The sequence below is a fragment of the Drosophila miranda genome (assembly GCF_003369915.1).
Source record: "Drosophila miranda strain MSH22 chromosome Y unlocalized genomic scaffold, D.miranda_PacBio2.1 Contig_Y1_pilon, whole genome shotgun sequence".
In the NCBI taxonomy this organism is placed as follows: Eukaryota; Metazoa; Arthropoda; class Insecta; order Diptera; family Drosophilidae; genus Drosophila; species Drosophila miranda.
The window spans coordinates 35,895,933-35,921,178 of record NW_022881603.1 but is presented as its reverse complement, the minus strand read 5'-3'; the positions used below and the strand labels follow the sequence as shown (position 1 = coordinate 35,921,178).

The window sequence follows — 25,246 nt, the reverse complement described above, 5'->3', positions numbered from 1 at the left end:
CTACAGGTGAAGCGGCTCACATTTTGTCTGCCATTATTTCAGCACTGGCAAGGTAGATTGTTTTCTGTGTTACTTGTTGTAAAAAAAGCTGAAATCTGCCACCAACAGCGCGACTGGTTTGATGCCCTGACTTCCTGCCAATATTTAAGTATGATGATGTAAGCACAGCACATACCTTCCAAGAGATCGAAAGTAAACTGCTTGACCGCGAAGAGTATTGGTTCGGCTTAAATGGATATGAGAAAATGACCTTTAAATACGTATACGCGTACGCTATTGGTACAGCATCTTGCGGGCAGCTCAAACGATTTGTGTGCACCCCTACCGTAAAATGCAATGGCCTTGAGACGAACAGCAGCTTTGTTTCCAACTTCCCCACGGAAGTGCCCTGCCAGCTCAGCCCTGAAGTATCGACTATACTCGGCGTTTGAATTTTTAATGCTACGCTGCTATTTTAATAAATGACTTTCAATTGGCCTTAATCTTGACATCGAAAATGTCATCAACCTTATCCTAAAACCGCAGTCAGCTGCTAAGATTATTTTTTTCATTATTTTCCTTCAGACGCTTGCGCTTTCTCCCCTTTTTTTAACTGGGACAAATATGCTCGACATTTTGTTTTGTACGCCTGGACAATACGACCTCCAGGTGATAGAGCAATCGCTGCATGGATCTTTAATGAAACACAATTAGAATTCCGCACATTTGGGATATGAAAAGGCTTTACCTCGAGGTACTGCAGTTCACTTTCATAATGCAACGACTCCTCTAGAAGACCTAGGGCCTCCTAAAAATGTTCTGGTCGCAGAAGGTAGGACATTTCGCCAATGTTCTGCTTGTACCACTTAGCGTAGTTATCGAGATTGCTGTGAATGTCCATTGTGCAGGCTGACGTGGCACGCGCCGTCAGCAACAAATGCAAGAGAGAAGTCAGACAACCAGTTGTAGCCATGTGCAGTACTCGGCTTTTGAGGTATTCTATGGTGGATATGCATAAATATACATGGGTATAGACCTTCAAACCAATGTTTACTTTTCATAAACGCTGTTGTTTCCGAATTGCAGGTGCTGGCTATGGACTGCACCAAGATGAGGTAGAACTTCCAATTCGTGAAGTTTTCGGAGTTCGACTGTTTGAACAGCACTTGAAGAGCCTCTTGGTGATGGCAGGCAAAGAGCTGAAAGAATGTTTCAGTTAGTCTCAGCAACTAGCCTTTATCCGACAGTGGAAACCTTTTCACAGAAAAGCTTTACAAAGGTTAGCTCGTCCACACCTTCATTGATACAGGCACTAAAGCTGGCAAATGCCTCAATGATGTCCTTAGCCTTGTGCAGTTCCAGCAAGGTGCACAAAAGCATATTCATACACACGCCCATGGCATCGGCTGCTAGCATCAAAGCATTATTTGGAAGATATTTCCGGGATCCTCTTACCTGGCAGGGCAATGCACAACGGCTCGACATAGCTTAGGTTGCTTATCTTCGGATCGGCCACGAGTCCAGTAAAGAGATTGCCCAAAGCGTCTGCCAGAATAGCCGAAAGCTTCATTCCAGACTCCGCATCTGTCAAGAATAGAAGCACATCAAATTGGGTGCAAATATCATCTGGGTATGAACCAACCATAGGCCGCAGATACAAAGAGATTGGCCAGGAGCTCGTACTCAGTTTCCAGAAATATAATTAAATTCACCTGGAGCTGCTCAGAGTGTTCTTTACTGATATCAGGGATTAATCATTGTCACATTTTGATCATATTGAATTAGGCGAATGGTACCAGTACCTGGTAACTGGTAATAGAATTTGGATGCCAATAGCTAGAAGGTATCCTTATGTACATATGTATGTATTCATGTGCATCTAAACTGGCGCACTCACCCTTTCCTTAGCATTTAGTTGTCTCAGGAGTTGGTCCAGCTCGTACCTGGCCCCAGGTCGCTGCTGCGTAATTCCGCATTGTGTTTCTATGGTCTATGTGGTAAAAACAGGCATTGTATTATCAACGCACCTTCCTCCGACTATCACTCACCTTGCAAACTAGCGGAAAGCAGTTTCTAATAGTAGAGAAATTTCTGTTTAGCATAATTAACTTTTAAAGAAACTCCCGCCACCCTGGAAAGACCCTCAGAAATATACCAAAATATGACCATCTTATTTTAAAAATATACCGTAAATATACTGACGAATTCAAGTTCTATTGTACGAACTTAGCCCACTTAAGCCCCCTTTATTTAAATAGTTAAACTACTTGAGGTAAATGGCGGAAAATATTAACGCATGTAAATTCTTCTTGTAGATCCATTTTATATTTCCTCTGAACTTACAAAAACCACCATATCTTTCAAGCTGCGCTACAATTATTAAATTTTCATTATTTTCGGTGGAAATTTGAAATACCCCCTTGGCTTATAATAGGTTAATCATTTTCCGTCAAGTATTGGAAACCATATTGCTAAATTTTGATGTTCGGTCCAATATTATTAGCTAGATAGAACATTTAGCCATGCCCAAATACTTGCTTATATTGGATCTTGTCTAAAATAAGGTTTTAGCAAAATAGGTCAAAACAAAAAAAAACCAAAGCGGATAGTCGTTCATATTGCTCAATTTAGAATAAATTGTATACAAGATTGGCTAGTTTTTATTCCTTGCTTTTATTGTATTTAGGCTAAAACCAGGCTTAAACCAAATAGTTCATCGAAAAAACAGTCGCAAAGTTTGCTGGCATTTGCGTGTATAGGCCTTTGTATACCCTATTTCGATGATTTCATATGAAGACAGTGATTTCCAAACTCCTTTTAAAACGTAATTAATAAAGAAATTTTCTCAAATTGATACGTTTAAGACATATTGATGCATATGATTACTATCTTGTAACCTACGGAGCCTACAAACATTTTCTCAATTATATAATAGTCTTTTCGTTAGGGTATGAAAATTAGTGTTGCCCGCAACATTGTGTATGGAATGGGGCTCAGTGTCGTCAACCGGTTCAAAGAGAGCCTTACCCGATTGAAATTAGGCTATCGATACTATCGACTGGATAGTGTGTTGCGCGCCAAATATAAATTGTTTGAAAGTGAATGAGCGAAAAGGTATTTAAGTGCAAGTAGTGCAAATTCTGTTTAGCATAATAAACTTTTAAAGACCTTCCGCGTACAAATATTTAATACAACACATTGTGTCTACTATCGATGTTTTCCTAACGTCAGCTCAGTGCTGAAAAACATAAGGAAAAGGCGCGCTTTTTGAATTCGAAATAAATTAGTGCTATTATTTTAGATGTATTATGGAAGTCTTTCCATTCAAAAAAGTGGCTTCCATTCAGCAAAAGCACCAGCCCTACATTATATAGATGTGCCAGTTCATGCAAGGAAAACGTGCCAACATTTAACATTAGTTTGAGCCACGCCTCCATCGCAGAACTAGTTATTAATATGCACATCTGTGTCAAACGAAAAGTCCTAAATTAATTAGTGTTCAGCATGCAAAACTTTCGTACTCGTATATATAAAGATCGACTGATGCTACGGCCCCAGTACAGAAGCAGAATAACTACATATAAGTGAAAATGTCCGTATGGTGTGCAACGGTTGTTCTCATCCTGTGGCTTGATCCTACATTGGTAGATATTTGTTTTCCATATATGCAAAGCAAACACTTACAGTGGACTTACAGTGCCTGGGAATATCAAACTACGATGTTAGACTTGAATCACTCGAGAAAATAAAGGTTGATGAAGAAGCCTTGTTTGAATTCAATCTCAAATTAATTGGGCGAGACCGACTGCTAAATGGATCTTTAATCAACCACGTTGATATGGATGAGCAATATGACGTATGGATAGATATTGCGACATTTAAGAACGGAGAATGGATGCCAATGAATTTGAAAATACGCACCAAGCCATGCGATTTTATGAAGAACATTTTTGGAAAATATTATCAGCCCTTGTTTTTGGATTCAAACTTACCCACTGGCGATGACCTGTGCCCGTTCCACAAGGGTGAATACTAAGCTAAAAATATTGCCATGTCCACCGATAATTGGCCATCTTTCACAATAAAAGGACTCAACAGAGCCTGTTTTTCCTTCCTGAAAAATGGCAAGCCAGTTGGTGGGTTCGTTGTGGTAATTAATTTATTTGATCGAAACACTTGAGTGATCGAAACTAATAAAATTAATAGTTTGAATTAACATTTCTGAAATAAACGATTACTGCGTCCAAATGTATATATCCAATCCATTTTGCATGCCTCTGTAGCGATAACAGAGTTTTCTATGCCCTAATCTCATTTGGTTGCTGCTGGTCATGCCCCTGCCACACTTTGTATTGAAGCCGACATGGATCTAGATCGAGACCTCCGATTTTCAACTCTCATATCCATAGTTTTCTTTATTTTTGTCATCGACACTCATCGAGTGGAGTCCAGAGGAACTTGCCACTACTTCAGTGTCGTAAAGGTAGTTGAGCTGATTGTATTCTAACCATTTTCCACAGCTCACAATTTCAATCTAAATTCGCGTAGAAAAACTGGGAAACTGCATTGGACATATGCATGGGAATGAGCATGTGCCTGGCAGACTTTGATACTGAGAAACACTTTCGAATTCTGAGCTCCCTGACTCTAAGTCACTCGGAGTACTGGGTTGGCTTGAACAGGAATTTTACAGAGGACTGGAGTTACGTATCAACCCACCACAGTACCAGATATTTGCCACTCGAAAGTAGCTTGAGCGACGAGCATCATAACTGTGCAGTTATAAGGTCTTCGGACCAGGAAACCTTCGGTGTCTGGGCTGCCCGATGTGAGGAGGAGAAGATGTTTGTCTGCGCAGAATCTATTTTCTGCATGAAGGAACATCAGTTCAGCAGATATTCGAGTGGCTACAATTCGTTGCCGAGGCATGAGGGAATTGCCTGCTGCAGATAATTATTTTTATTAAGTTAGCAATCACGCCCAGTCAGAATAATTTCTTTGTTAACGAAAAATGGCTTTCCCATTCAGTCAAAGTTAAATTAATAAATTTATGGAGCGGGTAAGTTTCTAAGTGTTATCTTTTTACTCTTTGGAAGTATTCATGTTTATGAAGCTATCTACTACGAGTACTCGTATCCTAGCTATCTACTTGACGCAATAGTCCTTTCGCTGCTGCCGAATGACGGCGTTAAGTTTGAGGCACTGCTGTCGCAGCCCATCGTTGTCGCCCTTGAGTACCTCAATGGTTTCCTCCTGTCGGTGAATGGTGTGGAGGACCCTGCAAATCGAGAAGTGATTGATAAATGGGGCTGTTGCTTACCGTTTCTGGAGCTGCTCCATTTCCTGCTTATGGCGCTCGCTGAGGACGCTCAGCTCGCTCTGAATGTCCGCGTTGAAATTTTCGCGGAGCTAGTCTCGTTCTCCGATGATGTCGCCGCACATTTTCTTGCTGTGGCTGAGCTCCAGCTGGAGCTGCTGAACCTCCGCCTGGGAGTTGCGCACCTGGGCATCGGCCTCGGCCAACTTGCCCCGCGTCTCGGCATACTTCTCCCTCAGGGACCTCTCCACACTCTCGGCCAAGGTCAGATCCTTCTCGTACTTTTCCTTGAGCCGGCTTCAAAGGATGGACGTTGCAGAAGAATTGACTACACAAGCATTCAAGTTACTTACGCGATCTTCTGCTCGTGCTCCTCACCGTTCTGCAGGGCGTCGGCCTCCATGCGCACCACCAGCTCATCCAACTGGCGATCCCGCTCCGCCCGATAGTGCTGCCGGATGGCATTCTCCTTCTCGGCCTGGTCCAACTTGCACTTGTTCTCGTACTCCGCCTTCCACAGCTCGAAGTCGGACAGGTACTGCTGCTCGATGGTGTTGATGCGGTTCTGGTACTTCTCCTCCTCCTTTTGCCATCCTCTCCTGCATCTCGAACTTGGCCTGCTCCAGCTCGATGTCCTGCTCGCGCTGCGCCTCCTGCCGCTTGGCCTGGTAGTCGCTCTCCTTCTGCCGCAGCTCCGTCTGCAGCCGCTCCCGTTCGACAGCGAACTCCTCGCTGAGCTTTTGGCGTTGATCAGCTTGGGCCTTCTGCTCCTCCTGCAGCTGGCGCTCGAAGCGCTCTCGTATTGCAGTGCGCTCCTTCTCGATGATGGACTCGCGATCCTGCAGTCAGCTCTCCCGAATGCCCGTCTCGATCTGCTCGTGCTTCAGGCGCACCTCCTCAAGAGCGTCGAGCAACTGCATCTGATGGCTTCGCTTCAGCTCAGTGACCTCGCGCTGATGGTCGCAGTTCATTTTGTTGATCTCCGCCTCCAGGCCCTTTACCGTCAGCTCATACCAGTGGATGTGGAAATGCCAGAAAAATTAAACAGAACTATTAAAAACTTGCCTCCACCTAACCCACCTTAATCTTCTTGGTGTTCTCGCGGACCCAGCGCTCGCGTCGGATCTTCTCGCCCGCCAGTGTAGTCTCTTTGGCCCGCGTCAGCTCCGTCTCCAGACGATGTTCCCAGGCCTGGTTCTGGCTCTCCAGGCGCCGCGTCAGGGCAGCCACCTTCTCGCACAACGACCCCTTATCCTTCAGAAGCTGCTCAATAAAGCCCTGATGCCGGGACACCACCTCCTCGTAGTGTTTCTTCTGGTCGCGCAGCTTGCCGGCATTGTTTGCCTTCTCGGCCCGCAGCGACTTCTGCTCCTCGCGCAACTGCAGCACATGCTCCTTGGACAGGTGAATGGCATTGGCCAGCTCATTGGCCCGCAGGCTCAGGCCAATGACACGGCGGGCCAGTTGATGGTTGGGCTGCATCAACAGTTCCGATAGCCTAGAAAGCAGAGCCAAATCGATCAGCAAAGCTAGGAGAATCAACCTAGGATCTTTCATTTACTTGGGCACTTCGTCTGTGATGTCGGGTTCCATCACAAACTCAACCTCCGAACGATTGCTATCCGGCATGGACCGCCGCGTTTCCATCAGCGTCTTGTCACAGCTACTTTCCACATTGTTCAGATAGGCCTAGGTGTCCCTAGAACGGTTTGGAATTCTCGTTATTTCTTTAGAGTCCATTTCGCCTTTAGTCAACTCGATATTTACTTGTACTTGTCGCCGCTCTCCTGGACAGGTCCCTCACTCATAGTCCCCGTGTCGGCGGTTTCGCAGCGCGAATCCAACTTTAGGTTGAGCTTAAGGTCGTTGGGAAGACGTTCGGCATAGTTGTCTATAAAGATGATAATCTATTAGGGCCGAGCTCAGTTTAAGGAAGAAGGAGCGGGGTATATACTCCACTCTGTCTAAGAAGTTACCTCTCTTCTTGTCCTCTTCGATCTCCTTGATCACCGACACGATCTCGTCGTAGGTGGAGTCCCTGGAGTCTTCGTTTGACTTCAGGGACAGCTGTGACCCACTATCGATGTCATTAGCATCTTCCAGACCATCCCCTTCCAGTCTGTGCTTGTGCAACTCCTCGAACTGGGCACGAGCCTGCTTTTGGTCTGGGGATGCTGGTCTGGAAGATGGTAATGACATCGATAGTGGGTCACAGCTGTCCCTGAAGTCAAACGAAGATACAGGAGTATGCTCATCCAGCTGTCCACCTTGTCCAGATTGTATTCACTGAGCTTGCGCAACTCCCGCAGGCTCCCCACACTGACCGCCTTCTTGAGCTTCCCAGCGGGACAGGCGCTGATGGGTATTCCTGTCTTTGGGAGCTTCGACTTGCTGATTCTGTTGTTGTTGGCCTCGGCACTGGCGGGCTTTACATTCTCCTTCTTCTTTCCCACAAATGGCGGAGTGGATGCCACCTTCAGGTAGTTGTTGATGACCGAGTCTGCGCTGCTGTTGCTGTTGCCGTTGCCGTACTTTCGTCGATCATCCTGCACCGCTGGAAGAAAGTTGTTTTCGGCCCCAAAGTTCCGACCGCTGGCACTGGGGTACTGCTGGCAGGAGGCACTGTTGGTGCTGTTATTCTTCGGAGAGCTCTTTGGAATAATAGTGGCCAGGTTCTTGGTCTCGGATAGATTCTTTTGATTCTCCTTGGCCGGTGCCGCTGCCGCTGCCGGCGTTGAAACTGGGGCATACTTGTCCAGATAGCTGGGAAGCGGCTCAATGTTGTTCAACGGCTCCATATGCTTGGGTGAACGGTCCATGCCGAGATGGTTCCTCACGATCTGAACCCCCACTGCCTGCTTGTACTCCCTGATGACGTCTAGCTCTGGCGTGGTGGACTTTTGGGGAACCTGCAGAGGGGGAGAGGGCGGAGATGGAAACGCCATGTCCAGCAGCGGAGTGGACTCCATAAAGCGACAGCTGGGGGCGTCGCAGGCACGCTTGACCTCAGCGGAAGAGGCCTCATTCGTGCTGGTGGTGGAGGAGGAACGCGTATTGCAGGTGCAGTTCTCCGAGGGGCACTTGGGGTACTCGTACGTCTCGGCCAGAACTTCGCCCTCGGCTGCGGTAGAGCCAAAGTGCACGGATTTCTTCTGGCCAGCCGAATCCGGGGGCTCCGCCTTGCTGTGGAAGCTGGACAGAGCTATTGGGCCGGGAGCCGAGATGCTGGGCCGTGCTTCCTGCTTGTCATTGTCGCAGTCGCTAGGGTCCGCATCGTGCATGTTGGGTTTGCTGAAAAACACACGCCCCGGCAGATCCGGCTTGGCTGTCTTTTGTAGCAGGGTTGCATTGCTGAGACCCTGACCCTGGCCCTGGCCCGTCCAGTTGGTACCAAAGGACTTGTTCTTATCCGCGACGGGCATAGTCACCAGGAAGCGCTCCAGCTGCTGCTCTCCCTCGCTGCTGTCCGGAGTGCGCTTTTGCGAGGAGAAGTCCGACTCTGAAGAGTTGCACGCGCTGGCGCTGCGGCACAACCAGCTTCGTTTGATGGGCTCCCCCAGCAGGGACTTGAGCAAATCGTTGGAAGACACCTGGCGCTGAAGATGTATAAGATATTAAAATGATGAAAAGATCCTTAATATGCTTGTGGCTCAAGCTCAACAAACCTTGCTGTGGGACTTAAGCTCCTTGTCGTTGAAGTAGACGCTCTGCCGTTGTCCAAACTTCGGGTCCGCGGACTGTGGTCGTCCCAGGAAGGGCGAGGAGCGACTACGTTGCTTCAGGAAGTTTGCCGAACGGGGCCGAGAGTGCGGGCTCGGATTGTGGAGAGTCGTCAACGAGCGACTGTTGTACTTCGGTTTCGATTTCTGTCGTGTGGCGAGGTTTATCTGCGTCCAAGGTTCGAGTGTAGCGAAATAGGATAATAGTAGGAGGAGCGAGTCTAGTCCACTTACCTGCGAGCCCTGAAGACATAGATCCATAATCGCTTGCAAATTAGTAATCAGAAATCGGGGGGCAGCTCATCTAAGTAGTCAGTTTTCAACTGACAGGAGTGCCATGGCCAACTGATTTCGAACTAAGGATTCAACTGAACTGAACCCCATTTGATAATTCGTTAGTTGTGCCATGGTCGAGCGGCACTTTGTTTTGGCCAAAATGTGAAAACAACCACCACATGGCTGCGGCATATCGATTTAACGCAAGGCCCGCCTGGGCCAAGAGTTGACATGGTTACCGGGCCACTACCGCTACCGGGTCCAACCCCTGACAGGTACAGGTGTCTTCTACATGGAACCCACGTGACTCGGTCGGTGTCTATGATTCACCATTCAGCCGTCCACAGTCGGTCTTTTCCAATTAAATTAAATTATGTTATAATTTATTATGTTCGCAATCAATCACTGACTATCGCGTACAGACAAGACCCACCGAATCGAGGCAATTAATCATGGAAGGCAACTGATTGCCGCTAGAGCATATCGAAGCGAAGGACAGCTACACCTCAGGGTTCAATGCTAGACCTCAGCCAACATTTTCGTTTTTTCATTCACAAAAGTGAATTGAGATCGGTGCGAAGTCCCCAAACCCCATGGGGATTTATATTGTATCCATCAGCCGAAAGCCGTCCAGACAATTCTTTGACAATAAATTTTTAATAAACTTATACTTTGGGCGGACTTTAGAACGAATCTTCGTGCTCTCTTATCTGTTATAAACCAACTTTATCGAAGGCTGATTAGTCCTATCTTTGAAATACTTCAAGAGAATCAAACAAAATCCAAGGGAAATGCCAAGCAATGTTCGTTTTTAATAATAATAATTTATTTAAATAAAGCAAATGGTTTCTATTGAAATAAATGTAGTTTGGTTTAGCTGGCTATTTCCATGGTCATAGTCCAATGTGGTTAGGGCTTCATGGATGCTCCATCGTCCATAATCCATAATCCTTTATCCGTTTTCCATTTTCCATTCTCGATACTCGATACTGACTGATGCGCGAAGCATAAAATTAAATTTGGCAACATTTCTCATAATCAACTTAGCAGCTAACACAAAATACAATACATAGATAGCTCTCTCTCTCTCTCTCTTTCTTTCTCTCGTCTGGCCTCGCCTCGCCTCCCCTTTTAACAACAATTGAACTAATCCTGGCCAGAGTCCGCACATTTACTCCGCACGCAGCACGGGCGTCACCTGGACATCGTCCGCCTGGCCATCGTTTTTGATGTCGAACTTCAGTTTAGCCAGATCCTTCAGCTCTCCGTCGGAGGACTCAGAGGTCACCACCATGACCGTGTCGGGATAGTTGTTCTCGCCACCGCCCAGCTCCTGGGAGAAGCTAACCACCGTCTTGGGCTCGTAGTTGACGCCAAGAGCACCGCTGGGGTCCGGCGAGGGTATGCTGGGGCCATCGCTGCTCTGGCCATTGGTGTGGGAAATGGTGATGCCATCGGTGTCCTGGCCATTTGTGGCAGGTGCAGCTGTAGCTGCAGCGGTCTCGCCGTTTTGCACATGCTGCACAACCTCCACTTGAGCCTCAACGGGAGAGGGTGTACGCGCCGCTGTCGCTGGGATGATCTCCTCAGTTTTTGGCTTTGACTCGTCCTCTGACTCAATCTTCATTTCAACGGGTACTGGAACTGGAGGTGGAGCTGAAGCTGGTTCTGCTTCCGGTTCTGGAGTCTCTGCCTCGGGCTTGTCATCATCCTCCCCAGCCACCGCCTTGTTGACCTCCTCAATGGCCTTGGCCACCTCTTCGGGAGAAACATACTTATGATCCGCATGCCCATTGATAGTGGTTTCGGATTCCTCGCTGTGACCATTGGTGATAGCCGCAACCGTCTCTGGTTCGCTAATCAGGGCTGATGTAGTCACAGGTGTGGCACGCTCCCGCTGCTCCTGCTCCTGCTGCTGCTTCTGCTCTTCCTCCTCCTCCTCGCCGACCTTCTCGTGCACTGGTGCAGGCATTTCAAGGGACGGAACTATGGCCGGACTGGCCATGGTCTCCACAAACGAGGTGCGATTGGGCGAGTCTGGCGAGATCACGACGTGAGTGAAGTAGCCACTGCGACGGTTCTCAAAGTCCAGCACATTCTCCTTGGCCAGACGCTCTTGGATGCGTCGCTGACGTCTGATGAACTCCGGCACATTATCATCCTCGGCCTCGGCGGGCGGCGGTGATGTCGCCGCCTTCGGACGACGTAGCACGACCTTGGACGCCTCATTCTCTCCGCCGGCAGCGGCTCCATTCCCATTCAACGAGCCGTTCCCGTTGGTGGTGGCGGTGGCCCAGCTGGTGGCCGCTGTCGATGGCTTGAAGACTCCATTGAATTTGGTGCCGACGATGAATTTGTTGATCTCGCTCCCAGTGCCGTTGCTGTTGCTCCCGTTGTTGCTGGCACTCTTGTAGGGATTGTAGTTGTTGTTGGCGGTCTGCTGGGGCGACAATGGACTGGTGCCATTATCCTCGGCCTTGGGCGATTTGTTGCCGATGGTGAAGTTGGGCTTGCCATGGCTGATCAGCAGCTTGGTGGCCGGCGAGGGGCTCTTGTCCGGCAGCGGGGAGGGCAGTCCATTCCGAATCTGTATGCTCGGCTTGTTGTTGATCGTCTCCGCCATGTCTGTGCTTGTGTTAGAGTGTCTGTGTCTGTATCTGGGTGAGATGGCTTTTACTTTCCGTTTCCGTCGATCTTCGCTCTGTCGCTGCTCTAACGGGTCTTTGGGTTTCTTTGCAATCGCTGAGCTACAAACAAATATAATAAATATATAATTTAATTGCAGCAATTTTATTTGATTAAGAGATTAAGACTTATAGCGGACTAAGGCCCTAGCTGCCCCAGATAAAGTTTACTACTATTACAATCGAAGACTTGAGTCATGCTGCCTTTGTAATTTTTATAGAGTACTTTTCAAGACCTTGAAATTTTTTGTTTCTCAGCATTTTCCGAGATTGAGAAATGAGTACCTATAGTACATACTATAGGTAGTGTTCGATTTATATTGAGACTGTGGCCCAGTCACTTTAGCAAACAAACACCTTACACTCGTCGTTTCACATGGCGTATGCGCAATTACGCAACTCCAGCCAGTGCCAATGGCAGGGTCAGCCGCTGTCTACAGCAAGGCCGAAAACAAATGTCAGTTGATTGTTGCTTGTTGATTGTTGGCAGAGGTAAGCATGCTTAAATATCAATTAGATCGATTGGGGCTTGGGTTTGTCCAAGTGTAATGGCCTGGCGGCAGATGCGGTCCCCGGTTTCGGGGGCCGAGAATCCACGCCGCGGATCGATCAACGATCAAGCATGTGACTTGATGGCTGACCCAAGCCTATCAGTTGACCAGCAAACGTCGGCGATCCACTATCCACATTGCTAGCCCCATGTCTATTAACTGTAAACAGATAAAATGTGTACATAGGTAGTGCCATTTCCCCATCTTTTCCACCTTGCCACTTGGGTAATTTAATTAAATGCTACAATTTATAGACCTATATACTCGTAATCGTACAAGGCAGCCACTCATAAATTCTAAAGGCGTTCAATTGCCCGACGAAAGGTCAGCTCTCCGCTGCTGTTTGATTTGTGTCTCATTTTCTGATTACTCAGTCGTTGCTTTATAGTTGATTGCTTTATAGTGTCTGGGATGGGTATTCGTAATCGCTTTAAACATACACAACATAGCAGATGTCAAGTGAAACGATATATAAATACAAGATGGCTTAAAATATCTATCTCCTCTGTGGTGGATGACGACTCTTGGCAGTGCATCCCTTGGTAGAAAGGGTGTCCCTAGCTACTCCATAGTTAATTCATTCATGACTCATTCTCTGCCATATCTTTGGCTAGACTTGGCTTTATAATTGACATAGTGACTTAATTATTCATACCGCTGGCTGCCAGGCTGGCTGGCTACAAAACTGGGCTGCGAACGTGCGTCAAGAGGCTTACAGGTCTCTGGGTCTGTTTGTTTACTTAAAATGATTTCCTTTCCCAGTTGAAGCAATTAAAGAATGTCTGGAACTGATAGCCGCAAAAAGAAAACGAAAACAGTTTATAGCACAGACTCGACTACGTACGTACGTACGTACGTATTCCCGAGTGTGTTTCAACTCTGCCGCGAGGCTTACTAGCAGTTTGCGAATGTTTATTTTTATGATCCAAAATTAATTGTGCACCACTGAGAGCCAACTGTTCGTAAAGATCCTTCCCACGTCTTCGTCTTCCCAGCTGAAAATGTGTGTTATCTTTTCTCTGTTTGCTATTTGAATATGTACGTTCCCCACTCACTCGGCGATTGGTTTCGTTTCTCACCCAGTAGATTGGCCTTGAACCATGAAGTGCAATGTGAGTTATTTTCGTTGCCAATTTGCATAAGGTGAACGAGAGTGAGACTCTATCGAGAATAAGCTTTGAATTTATGACTATGGATATCAAGGCAGAATAAAGCTTTACCAACATTTTATTAGTCGATATAATAATATATTTTCAGATAGAACCGAGGCCTTTCAGTGTGTTTCTCACATCTTTCTCACAATCTTGTGATGAGATGGCAACATTCCCATGCGAGTAGACCGAGTAGCAGGCCCCAAAAAACAACCAAATTTCTCCAAAAATTCTTCGAATTCAGGGTGTGAATTTATTGTTTGTGCCAAACGGTCAGATAAAACATTCAAAACCATAAAAGCCCAGCTCGAAATGAACCAAACATTGGTTTAGAAATTTAATTTTTCTGCTCTCCCACTCCCCGTCGCCCGTGGACCGTTGCCCGCTGCCCGTGGCCCTTCCAGCTTTCTGCTGCGTGAGCTTGGTGCGTCTGTCAGCCGGAGATCAAATTAGTTTCTTGGCCCCCTTCCCATTCACATTCGCATTCCCGAACCCTTTTCCGTTCGCTTTGGTTCGACTGAAGCTGAAGGTGTGGGTCTTGTGGTTGCCGACAAACTCGGTCATCTCTGTCCCTCTGTCTCTCTGTGTCTCTGTGTGAACAGTGCACAACAATTGCAATCTGCTCAGATCTCGGCCGGGATGGGAATTCCGCTTACCCAAGAGTTGGCTGGATACGTGCAGGTACTACAGACAAACATTAACAGAGTGGTGTGGTGTTGCCCGTGGAGCTAATCTTATCACTAGCTGGTGTTCTGCCATTGCCAAAAAGAACACTGATAAGCGGCCAGCATAATCCGGGGCGATAAGGCAAGAATATTGTAGCACGGGTCGAGTGCGGGGAAGGCGGTCAGCAATGAGTATTATTACCCAATCATGTGATTAACGGCCCTCGCAGGCGTAAAAAGAAAGTGAAACCTCTTTGCATAAAGAAAAGCTCAAGCCATAGTTGGGTTCAAGGTACGACGACGATGGTGGTGTTGGGGAGAGTGGGGGGGGGGGGGGGGGCTGGGCGCATAATTAGTTGTAAATATTTTTTATTCGTCTTGGCGTTTTGCAATTTATGGGAGTTATAGTTATGTATGTGCATGTCTGCATAATGCCACCAACCACCGCAGCTTGGTTCCAGCCCTGAGCTGTGAAAGTTACCGGTCCGTGATGGGGCGGGGGCGGGGATTAGCCCAGTGGAATTTTTCCTGCCATGGATATTGTTGGTTCGATCGCGTACTATCGTATATAGAACGTGTTTGGGAGACAGACGCGACAACGGCAACAAATGTCAGAGTCACGAACAGTAACCGTAAGCGGCTTTTTCTGGGCGGCCAACGCGGCGTATGAGCAATCGTAAGGCGCTCAGGCAATATTTACACGTTTGCAAGTCTTTCAAAAATTATTATTCTTCCCTCCCTATCCCTCTTCTATTTTTTGACACACACACACATACACATAGATATACTTTTAGACGCACCTATAATTGGAGGCTAACTGTGTTTGTCGTCCGCGCTGCTTTACCGTAAAACGCCAAAATGTAACTGAAACTGAACCTGAACCAACTTCCAACTTCCAACCGCCTGAAGTCAGCGTTGCCAACGCCGTCGTCGTCGTAGCCATCGCCATCGTCGTCGTCGTCGTCGGTTATCGTGCGCATAGCTGGCAAAATAAATACGAAACGAGGGGGAACGTTGTGAGTTGCTGCGTACACCGCAACTCTACATTTATACCCGATACTTAGTCAGTATGGCCACTAACCATACAGTATATAGATGTGCCAGTTCATACAACGAAAGCGTCACACACTGGCTAGCGCGTTCAGTACCCCAGAGTGACGTCATCATGAGAGAGAGAGCGCAGAGAGAACATCTTTGCATGTTTAGTACACACGCAATATGTTTCGACAAAAATATGTGATTGTATGCTTTTTCAGATTTTTTGAACTCTCTCAGGTCTGGTTCTGTTTTGCCACCAGCATGTTTTAGTGTATGGGTGCACATGCATTCTCACGTACTTTGCGTGTGTGTGTTTAGTATTGCTGGCCGCTAGAACTGAAATTTGAGTTTGGTTCTTGTTTTGGGTCTTTTGATGGACTGACCTACCGCCACAAAATAAATGAAGAATGGGCAGGGGGTGGGGGTATGGTACACTAGGGCGCGGGAAATTAAATAAAAGCTGTTATTTGTTTGATTTATACCACAAAATATAAAATATTACAATAATATAATTACACATTTATTTCCTTATTTTAAACAGGTTTATTATAAATTATAAAAATTATGCAAACGCCGTCGGTTCTCGACTTTTTTGTTTTTATAACTAAAACAATGATGTACATATCTACATATATATATATATATATATATATATATATATACAAAATATATATATACTTAATGAAAACCAATTTGCAATCGATGTTTGCATTATTTACAGCGAAAACATATTGTGTTCGTACTCGTGACTAAAAGAGATTCCGAATTCAAACACAGTTTAAGCGAGGGGGAACGTGGTGAGTTGCTGCGGAGACCGCAACTCTACATTTATACCCGATACTTAGTCAGTATGGCTCTCCTCCGGCAGACGCAGCTAATATTAAACGACACGACAATGAGTGCGTGCGAGAGAGACAGAAAATCAGTCTGAGCGTGACGTCGGGCCAGTGCAAATTGATTTGTTCCTTTTGGCTATAAAAATTATCTGATCTGATCCACATTCAGCAATCTGATAGATATGGTCGTTATCTATCTGCGTTTTTAGTTTTCTCGAATCTGCAATATTGTGGATGCAACAGATTTTCGTTCTTTGTGTGGGCGGAAGGGGGTGGGGCGAAATTTGTTTGCTTAGAGTAAAACATTAGCGCCTAGATCTCAGAGACTATAAAGGCTAGAGCAACCAAATTTGGTATCCACACTCCTAATATATCGGACCGAGACGAGTTTGTTTCAAAATTTCGCCACACCCCCTTCCGCCCCTGCAAAGGATGAAAATCTGGGGATATTCACAAATCTCAGAGACTATTAAGGCTAAAGTAACCAAATTTGGTATCCGCACTCCTTTTAGATCTCACTATAAAACGTATATCTCAAAATTTCGCCCCACCCCCTTCCGCCCCCACAAAGGACGAACATCTGTTGCATCCACAATATTGAGGATACGAGAAAACTAAAAACGCAGAATCATAGATAATTATCATATCTATCAGATTGCTGAATCTGGATCAGATCAGATCATTTTTATAGCCAAAAGGAACAAATCAATTTGCAGTGGCTACGCAGCGCCCGACGTCACGCTCAGACTGATTTTCTGTCTCTCTCGCACGCACTCTTTGTCGTGTCGTTTAATATTAGCGGCGTCTGCCGGAGGAGAGCCATACTGACTTAGTATCGGGTATAACCGTAGAGTTGCGGTGTCCGCAGCAACTCACAACGTTCCCCCTCGTTATACCCGATACTCAAAATGAGTATTGGGGTATATTAGATTTGTGGTAAAAGTGGATGTGTGTAACGTCCAGAAGGAATCGTTTCCGACCCCATAAAGTATATATCTTCTTGATCAGCATCAATAGCCGAGTCTATTGATCCCTGTCTGTCTGTCCGTCCGTCCGTCTGTCCGTCTGTCCGTCCCCTTCAGCGCCTAGTGCTCAAAGACTATAAGAGCTAGAGCAACGATGTTTTGGATCCAGACTTCTGTGATTTGTCACTGCTACAAAAATATTTCAAAACTTCGCCCCGCCCACTTCCGCCCCCACAAAGGACGAAAATCTGTGGCATCCACAATTTTAAAGATATGAGAAAACCAAAAACGTAGCGTTGTAGAGAATGACCATATCTTTAAGACTGCGGAATCTGAATTGGATCGTATTATTATTATAGCCAGCATCAAGAAAACAATTTCATTTTTTCTCGCCCTGTCTCTCTCTAACACACACGTAGCATAGGCGGCTTTGCTTAGAGTAAAACATTAGCGCCTAGATCTCAGAGACTACAAAAGCTAGAGCAACCAAATTTGGTATCCACACTCCTAATATATCGGACCGAGACGAGTTGTTTCAAAATTTCGCCACACCCCCTTCCGCCCCCGCAAAGGACGAAAATCTGGGGATATTCAAAAATCTCAGAGACTATTAAGGCTAGAGTAATCAAATTTGGTATCCGCACTCCTGTTAGATCTTACTATAAAACGTGTATCTCAAAATTTCGCCCCACCCCCTTCCGCCCACACAAAGGACGAAAATCTGTTGCATCCACAATATTGCACATTCGAGAAAACTAAAAACGCAGAATCATAGATAATGACCATATCTATCAGATTGCTGAATCTGGATCAGAGCAGATCGTTTTTATAGCCAATAGGAACAAATCAATTTGCAGTGGCTACGCAGCGCCCGACGTCACGCTCAGACTGATTTTCTGTCTCTCTCGCACGCACTCTTTGTCGTGTCGTTTAATATTAGCGGCGTCTGCCGGAGGAGAGCCATACTGACTTAGTATCGGGTATAACCGTAGAGTTGCGGTGTCCGCAGCAACTCACAACGTTCCCGCGCGTTATACCCGATACTCAAAATGAGTTTTGGGGTATATTAGATTTGTGGTAAAAGTGGATGTGTGTAACGTCCAGAAGGAATCGTTTCCGACCCCATAAAGAATATATATTCTTGATCAGCATCAATAGCCGAGTCGATTGAGCCCTGTCTGTCTGTCTGTCCGTCCGTCCGTCCGTCCCCTTCAGCCCCTATTGCTCAAAGACTATAGGAGCTAGAGCAACGATGTTTTGGATCCAGACTTCTGTGATATGTCACTGCTACAAAAATATTTCAAAACTTCGCCCCGCTCACTTCCGCCCCCACAAAGAACGAAAATCTGTGGCATCCACATTTTTAAAGATACGATAAAACCAAAAACGCAGAATCGGTGAGGATGGCTATATCTTCTAGAGTGCAAAATCTGAACCAGATAGTATATTTATTATAGCCAGAATCAAGAAAACAATTTCATTCTTTCTCGCTCTGTCTCTTTCTAACACACAGGTTTCATGGTCGGTTTTGTCAATTGCAAAATATGAGTTCAAGGATCTCAGAACCTATAAGAGCCAGAGCAACCAAATTTGGTATCCACACTCCTGTGATATCGGACCTTGACCGTTTCGTGTCCAAATTTCGCCACACCCCCTTCCGCCCCCGCAAAGGACGAAAATCTGAGGCATCCACAAATCTCAGAGACTATTAGGGCTAGAGTAACCAAATTTGGTATCCGCACTTCTGTTAGATCTCACTATAAAACGTATATCTCAGAATTTCGCCACACCCCCTTCCGCCCCCACAAAAGACGAAAATCTGTTTGTGGAGATAATGTTTTTTATCCCCAATCGGCCGACTAATTATTTCGAATTAAATAAAACTCGGCGCAGAAATAAAATTACGATATGTTCTTTAATGCGTGACATCCAAATTGCAAGTGTGGCTTGCCTGCCCTTTACATTGCCGCTCCGATCGCTAAGCGCAGCTTCGCTCGGCCGACGTCGGTAGGCAGACGCAAAGCGGAGATAGTGAAGAGCGAGCTGGCAGAGAGCGTTTAGCAGGGCAAGCAAGCGCAGAGCTTTAACAAACAAATGAGTGACATAGACATAAGTAACAAACAAAATAAGCGGCTGAGGGCCAAGAATTAGGTGCTATTTGGCAAGCAGCTAATCGGCTGGGTTCTGCTCCGAACATTCACCCCCCGTTGGAAGGCAAAGGCTTTCAACAGATCCATCCTGAAGGGGCAGAACCGCTATTTTTCCAACGGCCCTCTTGAAAAGGCCTTTTTGAGTGCGGATGACGGCTACTCTGATGGTTCCATCTTTTCCTGGGATGACGCTCTCAATGCGGCCAAGCGGCCACCTTAATGGTGGCAGCGTTTCCTCCTTGATCATGACGAGCGCTCCTAGCTTGATGTTTGGAGACGATGACCGCCACTTGCTCCGCTCCTGAAGAATCGAAAGATACGCCGTGCTCCATTTTCTCCAAAACGCCTGCTTCATTTGACACAGCCGCTGCCATCGACTAAGTAGGTTGACCCGGAGATGCGCCACATCTGGCTCGTCGAATGCAGCTTTCGGGGCTCCATTGAGAAAGTGGTTTGGCGTGAGCACATCTAGATCATCGGGACTTTCTGTAATTGCATAAAGCGGACGGGAATTTAACAAAGCAGAGATTTCACAAGCCAAGGTCTGAATTTCATCAAGAGTAAAAATGTAGGTCCCGACGATGCGATGAAAATGATATTTAGCTGCTTTAACAGCCGCCTCCCACAAACCCCCAAAATGAGGTAAGCGAGGTGGGATGAATTTCCAGTCGATTCCACTAGAAACGCAGAGATGTGACACAGCCGACGTATGAGGATCGCTGAGGAACATTTGCCGAAGCTCCAAAAGCTCATTTTTTGCTCCTACAAAATTTGTAGCGTTGTCTGACCAGATGATTCGAGGTTTGGGACGTAGACTTATAAAACGCCTTAATGCTGCCAGAAAGGATTCTGTAGATAGATCCCGAACGACTTCCAAATGAGTTGCTTTGGTGCTAAAGCATACGAAGACAGCGATGTAACATTTGATAGGAGGCCTGCTTCTGACTTCCGACTTGTGATAAAAGGGTCCGCAAAAATCAACGCCCGTTGTGTGGAATGCTGGATTAGTCCTTACGCGATCCGCAGGCAAGTTTCCCATGATATGTTCCCTCAGCACTGGCTTCAAACGAAAGCATCTAACACATTTGCGAATGATTCCCGCAACATATTTGCGTCCGCCAATAGGCCAGAATTTTTGCCGAAGCAGTCCGAGCAATCCTTGAGCTCCTGCGTGGAGAAACCTTTCGTGAAAGAAGATAATAATAGAGACAGTGACAGGATGTCCCTTAGGAAGCAGGATCGGGTGCTTCGCGTCGTAGTCCAATTCGGCATTTTGGAGGCGGCCTCCAACACGCAGCAATCCAAAGCTATCCAGAAATGGATTCAGTGAGGCCATCGTGCTTTTTGGGGGTAGGGCCTGTTTGCTGGCGAGGGCCCTTATCTCTTCCGAAAATTGTTGCTGCTGTATTGCCCTTATGAGCAAATGCGTACCATTTTTGATGTCGATTACGGTAAGTTGACCCTTCGACCGCGCTATGCCTTTGTCCTTGAGAATGTAGAATCGATATATGTAAGCAAAGACGCGCTGCATGGATCCGAATGAGTTTTGAAATTTGCAATCGTACGATACATCCCTTTCGTTTGAAACAACCAATGCTGCATGACGACGTTCTGGTACATCGGTCGGCAATTGCAAGCCTGAAGGCCACTCTGAGCTCTCAAGACGCAAGAATGGTGGTCCAGAGATCCAAAGGCTGCTATCCATTAGTTCAGCGGGCGTGGCTCCACGTGATATGATGTCGGCAGGATTCAACTTTGTGGGCACGTGATGCCAAGTCATTCCAGCGGTGAGCTCCTGAATCCGCTGAACTCGATTAGAAACAAATATATTAAAATTCAATGGTGATTCTCGAATCCAGGCAAGGGCTATGGACGAATCCGACCAGCAATGTATTTGGCATGGAGCTGATAATCCCTTAACTATGGTGGACACTAGTTCGGCTAATACGAGGGCAGCGGACAGCTCAAGCTTGGGGATAGTCATACTTTTCAAGGGCGCGACTCTGGATTTAGAGCATAAGAGATGACTTTGCACAATGCCAAGAGCTTCCGAACGCATGTATACACAGGCGCCATATGCTGCTTGGCTCGCATCACAAAACGCGTGCATTTCTAATCTGGCTTGCTGCCGAAGCACGTAACGTGGAAACTTAAAGTTTTTAACCATCGACAACTGCGAAGTCAGCTCAATCCAAGTCGTATGTAGATCCTGGGGCAGGCATTCGTCCCAATTCAATTTTAGGCTTTTGTGATGATGGGAGAGATGAGCCCTAGAGGATCGTAGAACCTAGCTAGTGTAGACAGGACCGAACGCTTCGATATTGGGCCTGCAGCGGTTCCGACGTGAGCGAAGCTAAACAGAAGATTGTCCGTGGTGGGATCCCAAACTAGACCAAGCGCCTTGGTTACTTCAGTCCCGTCATGAAAGGTAAGGAACTTTTCGCGATCCGCCTCCGATACGCCTTCCAAAGCAGCGGGTTCATTGGAACACCATTTACGTATGGGAAAACATCCTTTCGAAAGTAGCTCCTTTACCTGCTGACGAATTTTGATGACAGAATCAATGCTGTCCCCTCCAGATATGAGATCATCGACATAGAAATCTCTTCGAACAACATCAGCGCCAAGCGGAAAACGCAACTCTTCATCATTTGCCAATTGATGCATAGCACGAATTGCTAAGAAAGCGGCAGGTTTGGTTCCGTAAGTAACAGTCTCCAACTTGAACACCTGAATCTCCTCCTTCGGGTCATTGCGCCATAGGATGCACTGCACGTGCGTATCGGGATGGGAAACGCGTACACAGCGGTACATTTTGCAGATATCGCCACACAAGGCGACTTTAAAAAAGCGGAAACGAAGCAGAGTTATCAGAATTTTAGGTTGGATGGTGGGTCCAGCCATAAGCGCATCATTCAGTGATACTCCAGACGCTGTTTTGGCAGATCCATCGAACACTACGCGTAATTTGGTGGTTGTACTATCCTGCTTGTGGACGCAATGGTGAGGCAAGAAGTACTGCGGGAGGTCTGACTGCCGCGAAGCTGGCGACATGTGTCCTAAATCACGATACTCCTGAAGAAACTCCATATATTTTGCCTTAAGCTGTGCATTTTTTGCTAGCTTCCTCTCCAAATTGAGAAATCTACGTAGCGCCTGCTGATACGATTCTCCTAATTCCTCTAGACTGAATTTGGTTGGCAAACGCACGGAGTAAGCTCCGGACTCTAGGCGAATGCAGTTTGTGACGAAATGCTGTTCGCAATGAACATCTTCCTCCGAAATTGATGAGGGCGAATAATCTCCATCGACTTCCCAAAACCGCCTTACAATATCGCACAAATTAGTCTCGCAAGCGGAGATGACAGGGGGATCTTCAACGGCTGCTAGCGCCGCACGGGCTTTCTCAGAGTTTTTAATACTTCCTGACACTATCCAGCCAAGTTTCGTCTTCTGCAATGTTGGCAATTGGTCTGACAGTCGAATCTGTCCAACGCACATTAATTCGAAAAACAAACCAGCACCTATCAACAGATCGACACGCTGGGGCTTGGCGAAATTAGGATCAGCTAGTTTTAGGTTATTTGGCATTGGCCAATCCTTTGCGTCTAGGCCGAAGTTAGGCTGCATTCCTGTGATTGAGGCAGTGATAATTGCAGAGAGGAAACCGCGATAGCTTTCGTCTTGAGATTGCAGGACGATGTCCACAGCCTTGCTGGATGGTAGAATTGACTCTCCAATACCGGCGATTTTAACGTGAGACGGGTGAGGATCTAACTGCAGCTGATTGGCGAGTCTCGATGTTATAAAGTTAACCTGAGAAGCGGAATCTAAAATGGCACGACATGGAATAAGCGATCCAAAACGGCCCCTGACATATACGATTGCAGTAGCTAGCAGCACGTTTTGGCTAGGCAGAGATTTTTGACTCGAGGGGGGAGGGCTAATATATTTGCTTGCTACTAGGGCACTTGCAGGATCATGCTGGGTCGATTCCGTGCTCGGCGACGGCAACTCAGCGTCAGCGCCCGACTGCATGTGGAGCAGTGTGTGATGCTTGGCTTGGCAATTTCTACATGCCCCTGACTTGCAGCGTTGCAATGAATGGCCTTTGTTGAGGCAGTTTAGACATAAATGGCGCTTCTTCACCTCCTTGTATCGAGAAAAAACAGGGAGATCTATAAATGCCTGGCATCGGGATATGTAGTGCTCGGAGGATTTGCAATACTTGCATGTTGAGCTATTATGATCGTTAATGGAGGTGATTAGGGTGCTAGGTTTACTTTCTCCCACCTGCTGGCTAGGAATTGTTACCATAGCCGATCCCAAATTTTCCAGCATCCGACATCTTGCTTCCAAGAATGAGGCCATGCTTGACCACCGAGGCAATCCTGACGTCGGCAAGTTCTCTTCCCATTTCTCCTTGGTCTTGTGGTCCAATTTCGTGCCTATGATGAAGATCAGCAACCCATCGGAAATCTCCTGCGGGGTCGCCAAGGTCTGAAGTGCACGCAAGTGCGAATTGATTTTATCGCTGAGCGCGCGCAAGCCGATAGCCGAGCCCTTCTCCACCCCTTGCAGCCCGAAAATAGCCTTGACGTGTGCCTGAAAATGTAACAGTTTATTATCGAATCGCAACATTAGTAAATTCAACGCCTTGTCGTAATTCTCCTCAGAAAGTTCCAAGGAACGAATCGTATCCAGCGCAGCACCATCTAGACATCCACGAAGATATTGCAATTTTTCGATGATTGGTATACGATGGTCTTTGTGCACCATTGTCGAAAACATCGCGTGGAATTCTGGCCAATCCATGTAGCTCCCACTGAATCGCGGAAGCTGCAACTCGGGCATTCGAGAACGGCCTATACTATTATAGGCGAACAACGACGAATTCCCCTCGAGAGTATGCCGAGCCGTTGAATTGGCAACATTTACCGTGCGAGCAGCCATCAACTCCCGCGACAGCCTGGACCTAACCTTGACATAAACATTCGAAAAGTCCAGCCGGGCATCATGGGCTAACTGCAGGAAATCCAGCCTTTCAAGGCTCGTTTGAGCGGCATCGAAATCCGCATTCATTCGCTCGATTTGCTCTAAGCGAGCTTGAAGTTCTGCCTCATCTAACTCGGCAAGCTCTTCCTTGGTAAGAAAGCGATCCATGGCCTTTAGTTGGCGCGCGATGGACTCGGCCTTGTGCTTGTAGAAATCTACATCACTCGGCATTGCTGCGTTCGCGACATTGGTAGGCTCAGGTGCTGCCATGTTGAGGTTTTAAAAGAGTCACTCAGCACGACCGAAAAAGACACCCTGTATACGTATAAACGTGGGAACCGAAAGCAAAGGGATTACAGCTAATGCCTTTAGCTGTGCGGCTGTGCGAGCTGTCCGATTCCGCTTTGTACTCCGCTTGTGTGTATTAGTGAGTTCGCTGCACTGCCTACCGCACTGCACTGACCGAATTGTCGCGACAGAGAAATTAATAGCCAGCAATGCGTGTATGTAGGTGTATGTAAGTGTGTTTTAGCACCGAATTGTGCTTAACCGCCGAAAATTTGCTAGGGCTAACGAATGTCGATCGCGAATGATTATTAATTGACACTGCAACTCAGAGATCACGTCGGGGTCACCAAATTTTATGTGGAGATAATGTTTTTTATCCCCAATCGGCCGACTAATTATTTCGAATTAAATAAAACTCGGCGCAGAAATAAAATTACGATATGTTCTTTAATGCGTGACATCCAAATTGCAAGTGTGGCTTGCCTGCCCTTTACATTGCCGCTCCGATCGCTAAGCGCAGCTTCGCTCGGCCGACGTCGGTAGGCAGACGCAAAGCGGAGATAGCGAAGAGCGAGCTGGCAGAGAGCGTTTAGCAGGGCAAGCAAGCGCAGAGCTTTAACAAACAAATGAGT

General features: G+C 46.7%; 4 protein-coding genes and 1 pseudogene across 4 annotated transcripts; 2 read left to right on the top strand and 3 right to left on the bottom strand.

The window, feature by feature from the left end:
- Window positions 1-450: 450 nt before the first annotated feature.
- Window positions 451-2,123, bottom strand: LOC117191860 (annotated as a pseudogene).
- Window positions 2,124-3,526: 1,403 nt separating this feature from the next.
- On the top strand, window positions 3,527-4,220 carry LOC117191657. Its single transcript, XM_033396463.1, has 2 exons — window positions 3,527-3,623; window positions 3,677-4,220. Exons 1-2 carry the CDS (start codon window positions 3,570-3,572, stop codon window positions 4,013-4,015), a joined length of 393 nt encoding a protein of 130 aa, XP_033252354.1. The 5' UTR covers window positions 3,527-3,569; the 3' UTR covers window positions 4,016-4,220.
- Window positions 4,221-4,320: 100 nt separating this feature from the next.
- LOC117191656 (C-type lectin domain family 2 member D3-like) lies at window positions 4,321-5,042 on the top strand. Its single transcript, XM_033396462.1, has 2 exons — window positions 4,321-4,462; window positions 4,528-5,042. The coding sequence occupies exons 1-2, from the start codon at window positions 4,343-4,345 to the stop codon at window positions 4,930-4,932; spliced, it is 525 nt and encodes a 174-aa protein (XP_033252353.1). The 5' UTR covers window positions 4,321-4,342; the 3' UTR covers window positions 4,933-5,042.
- Window positions 5,041-9,346, bottom strand: LOC108160836 (centrosomal protein of 131 kDa). The gene is given in 11 exon segments (XM_033396464.1): window positions 5,041-5,257; window positions 5,300-5,593; window positions 5,650-5,882; window positions 5,884-6,303; window positions 6,377-6,794; window positions 6,858-6,995; window positions 7,064-7,187; window positions 7,273-7,470; window positions 7,548-8,892; window positions 8,962-9,183; window positions 9,250-9,346. Coding segments are annotated over 11 exon segments (3,552 nt in total). The 5' UTR covers window positions 9,277-9,346; the 3' UTR covers window positions 5,041-5,124.
- A 776-nt stretch (window positions 9,347-10,122) lies between these two features.
- Window positions 10,123-15,238, bottom strand: LOC117185763 (fibrous sheath CABYR-binding protein-like). The gene is made up of 2 exons (XM_033396271.1): window positions 15,143-15,238; window positions 10,123-12,038 (listed from the first exon to the last, which is right to left on the bottom strand). Exon 2 carries the CDS (start codon window positions 11,912-11,914, stop codon window positions 10,463-10,465), a length of 1,452 nt encoding a protein of 483 aa, XP_033252162.1. The 5' UTR covers window positions 11,915-12,038; window positions 15,143-15,238; the 3' UTR covers window positions 10,123-10,462.
- Window positions 15,239-25,246: the final 10,008 nt, after the last annotated feature.

What these genes read in the sequence shown, in the direction of transcription:
- LOC117191657 (XM_033396463.1), top strand. Translation starts at nt 3,570, where the DNA reads ATGTCCGTATGGTGTGCAACGGTTGTTCTCATCCTGTGGCTTGATCCT. An exon ending in TGTGGCTTGATCCTACATTG is followed by an intron (nt 3,624 to 3,676) that starts GTAGATATTTGT and finishes GTGGACTTACAG; the next exon opens with TGCCTGGGAATATCAAACTA.
- LOC117191656 (XM_033396462.1), top strand. Translation starts at nt 4,343, where the DNA reads ATGGATCTAGATCGAGACCTCCGATTTTCAACTCTCATATCCATAGTT. An exon ending in ACTACTTCAGTGTCGTAAAG is followed by an intron (nt 4,463 to 4,527) that starts GTAGTTGAGCTG and finishes AAATTCGCGTAG; the next exon opens with AAAAACTGGGAAACTGCATT.
- LOC117185763 (XM_033396271.1), bottom strand. Translation starts at nt 11,914, where the DNA reads ATGGCGGAGACGATCAACAACAAGCCGAGCATACAGATTCGGAATGGA.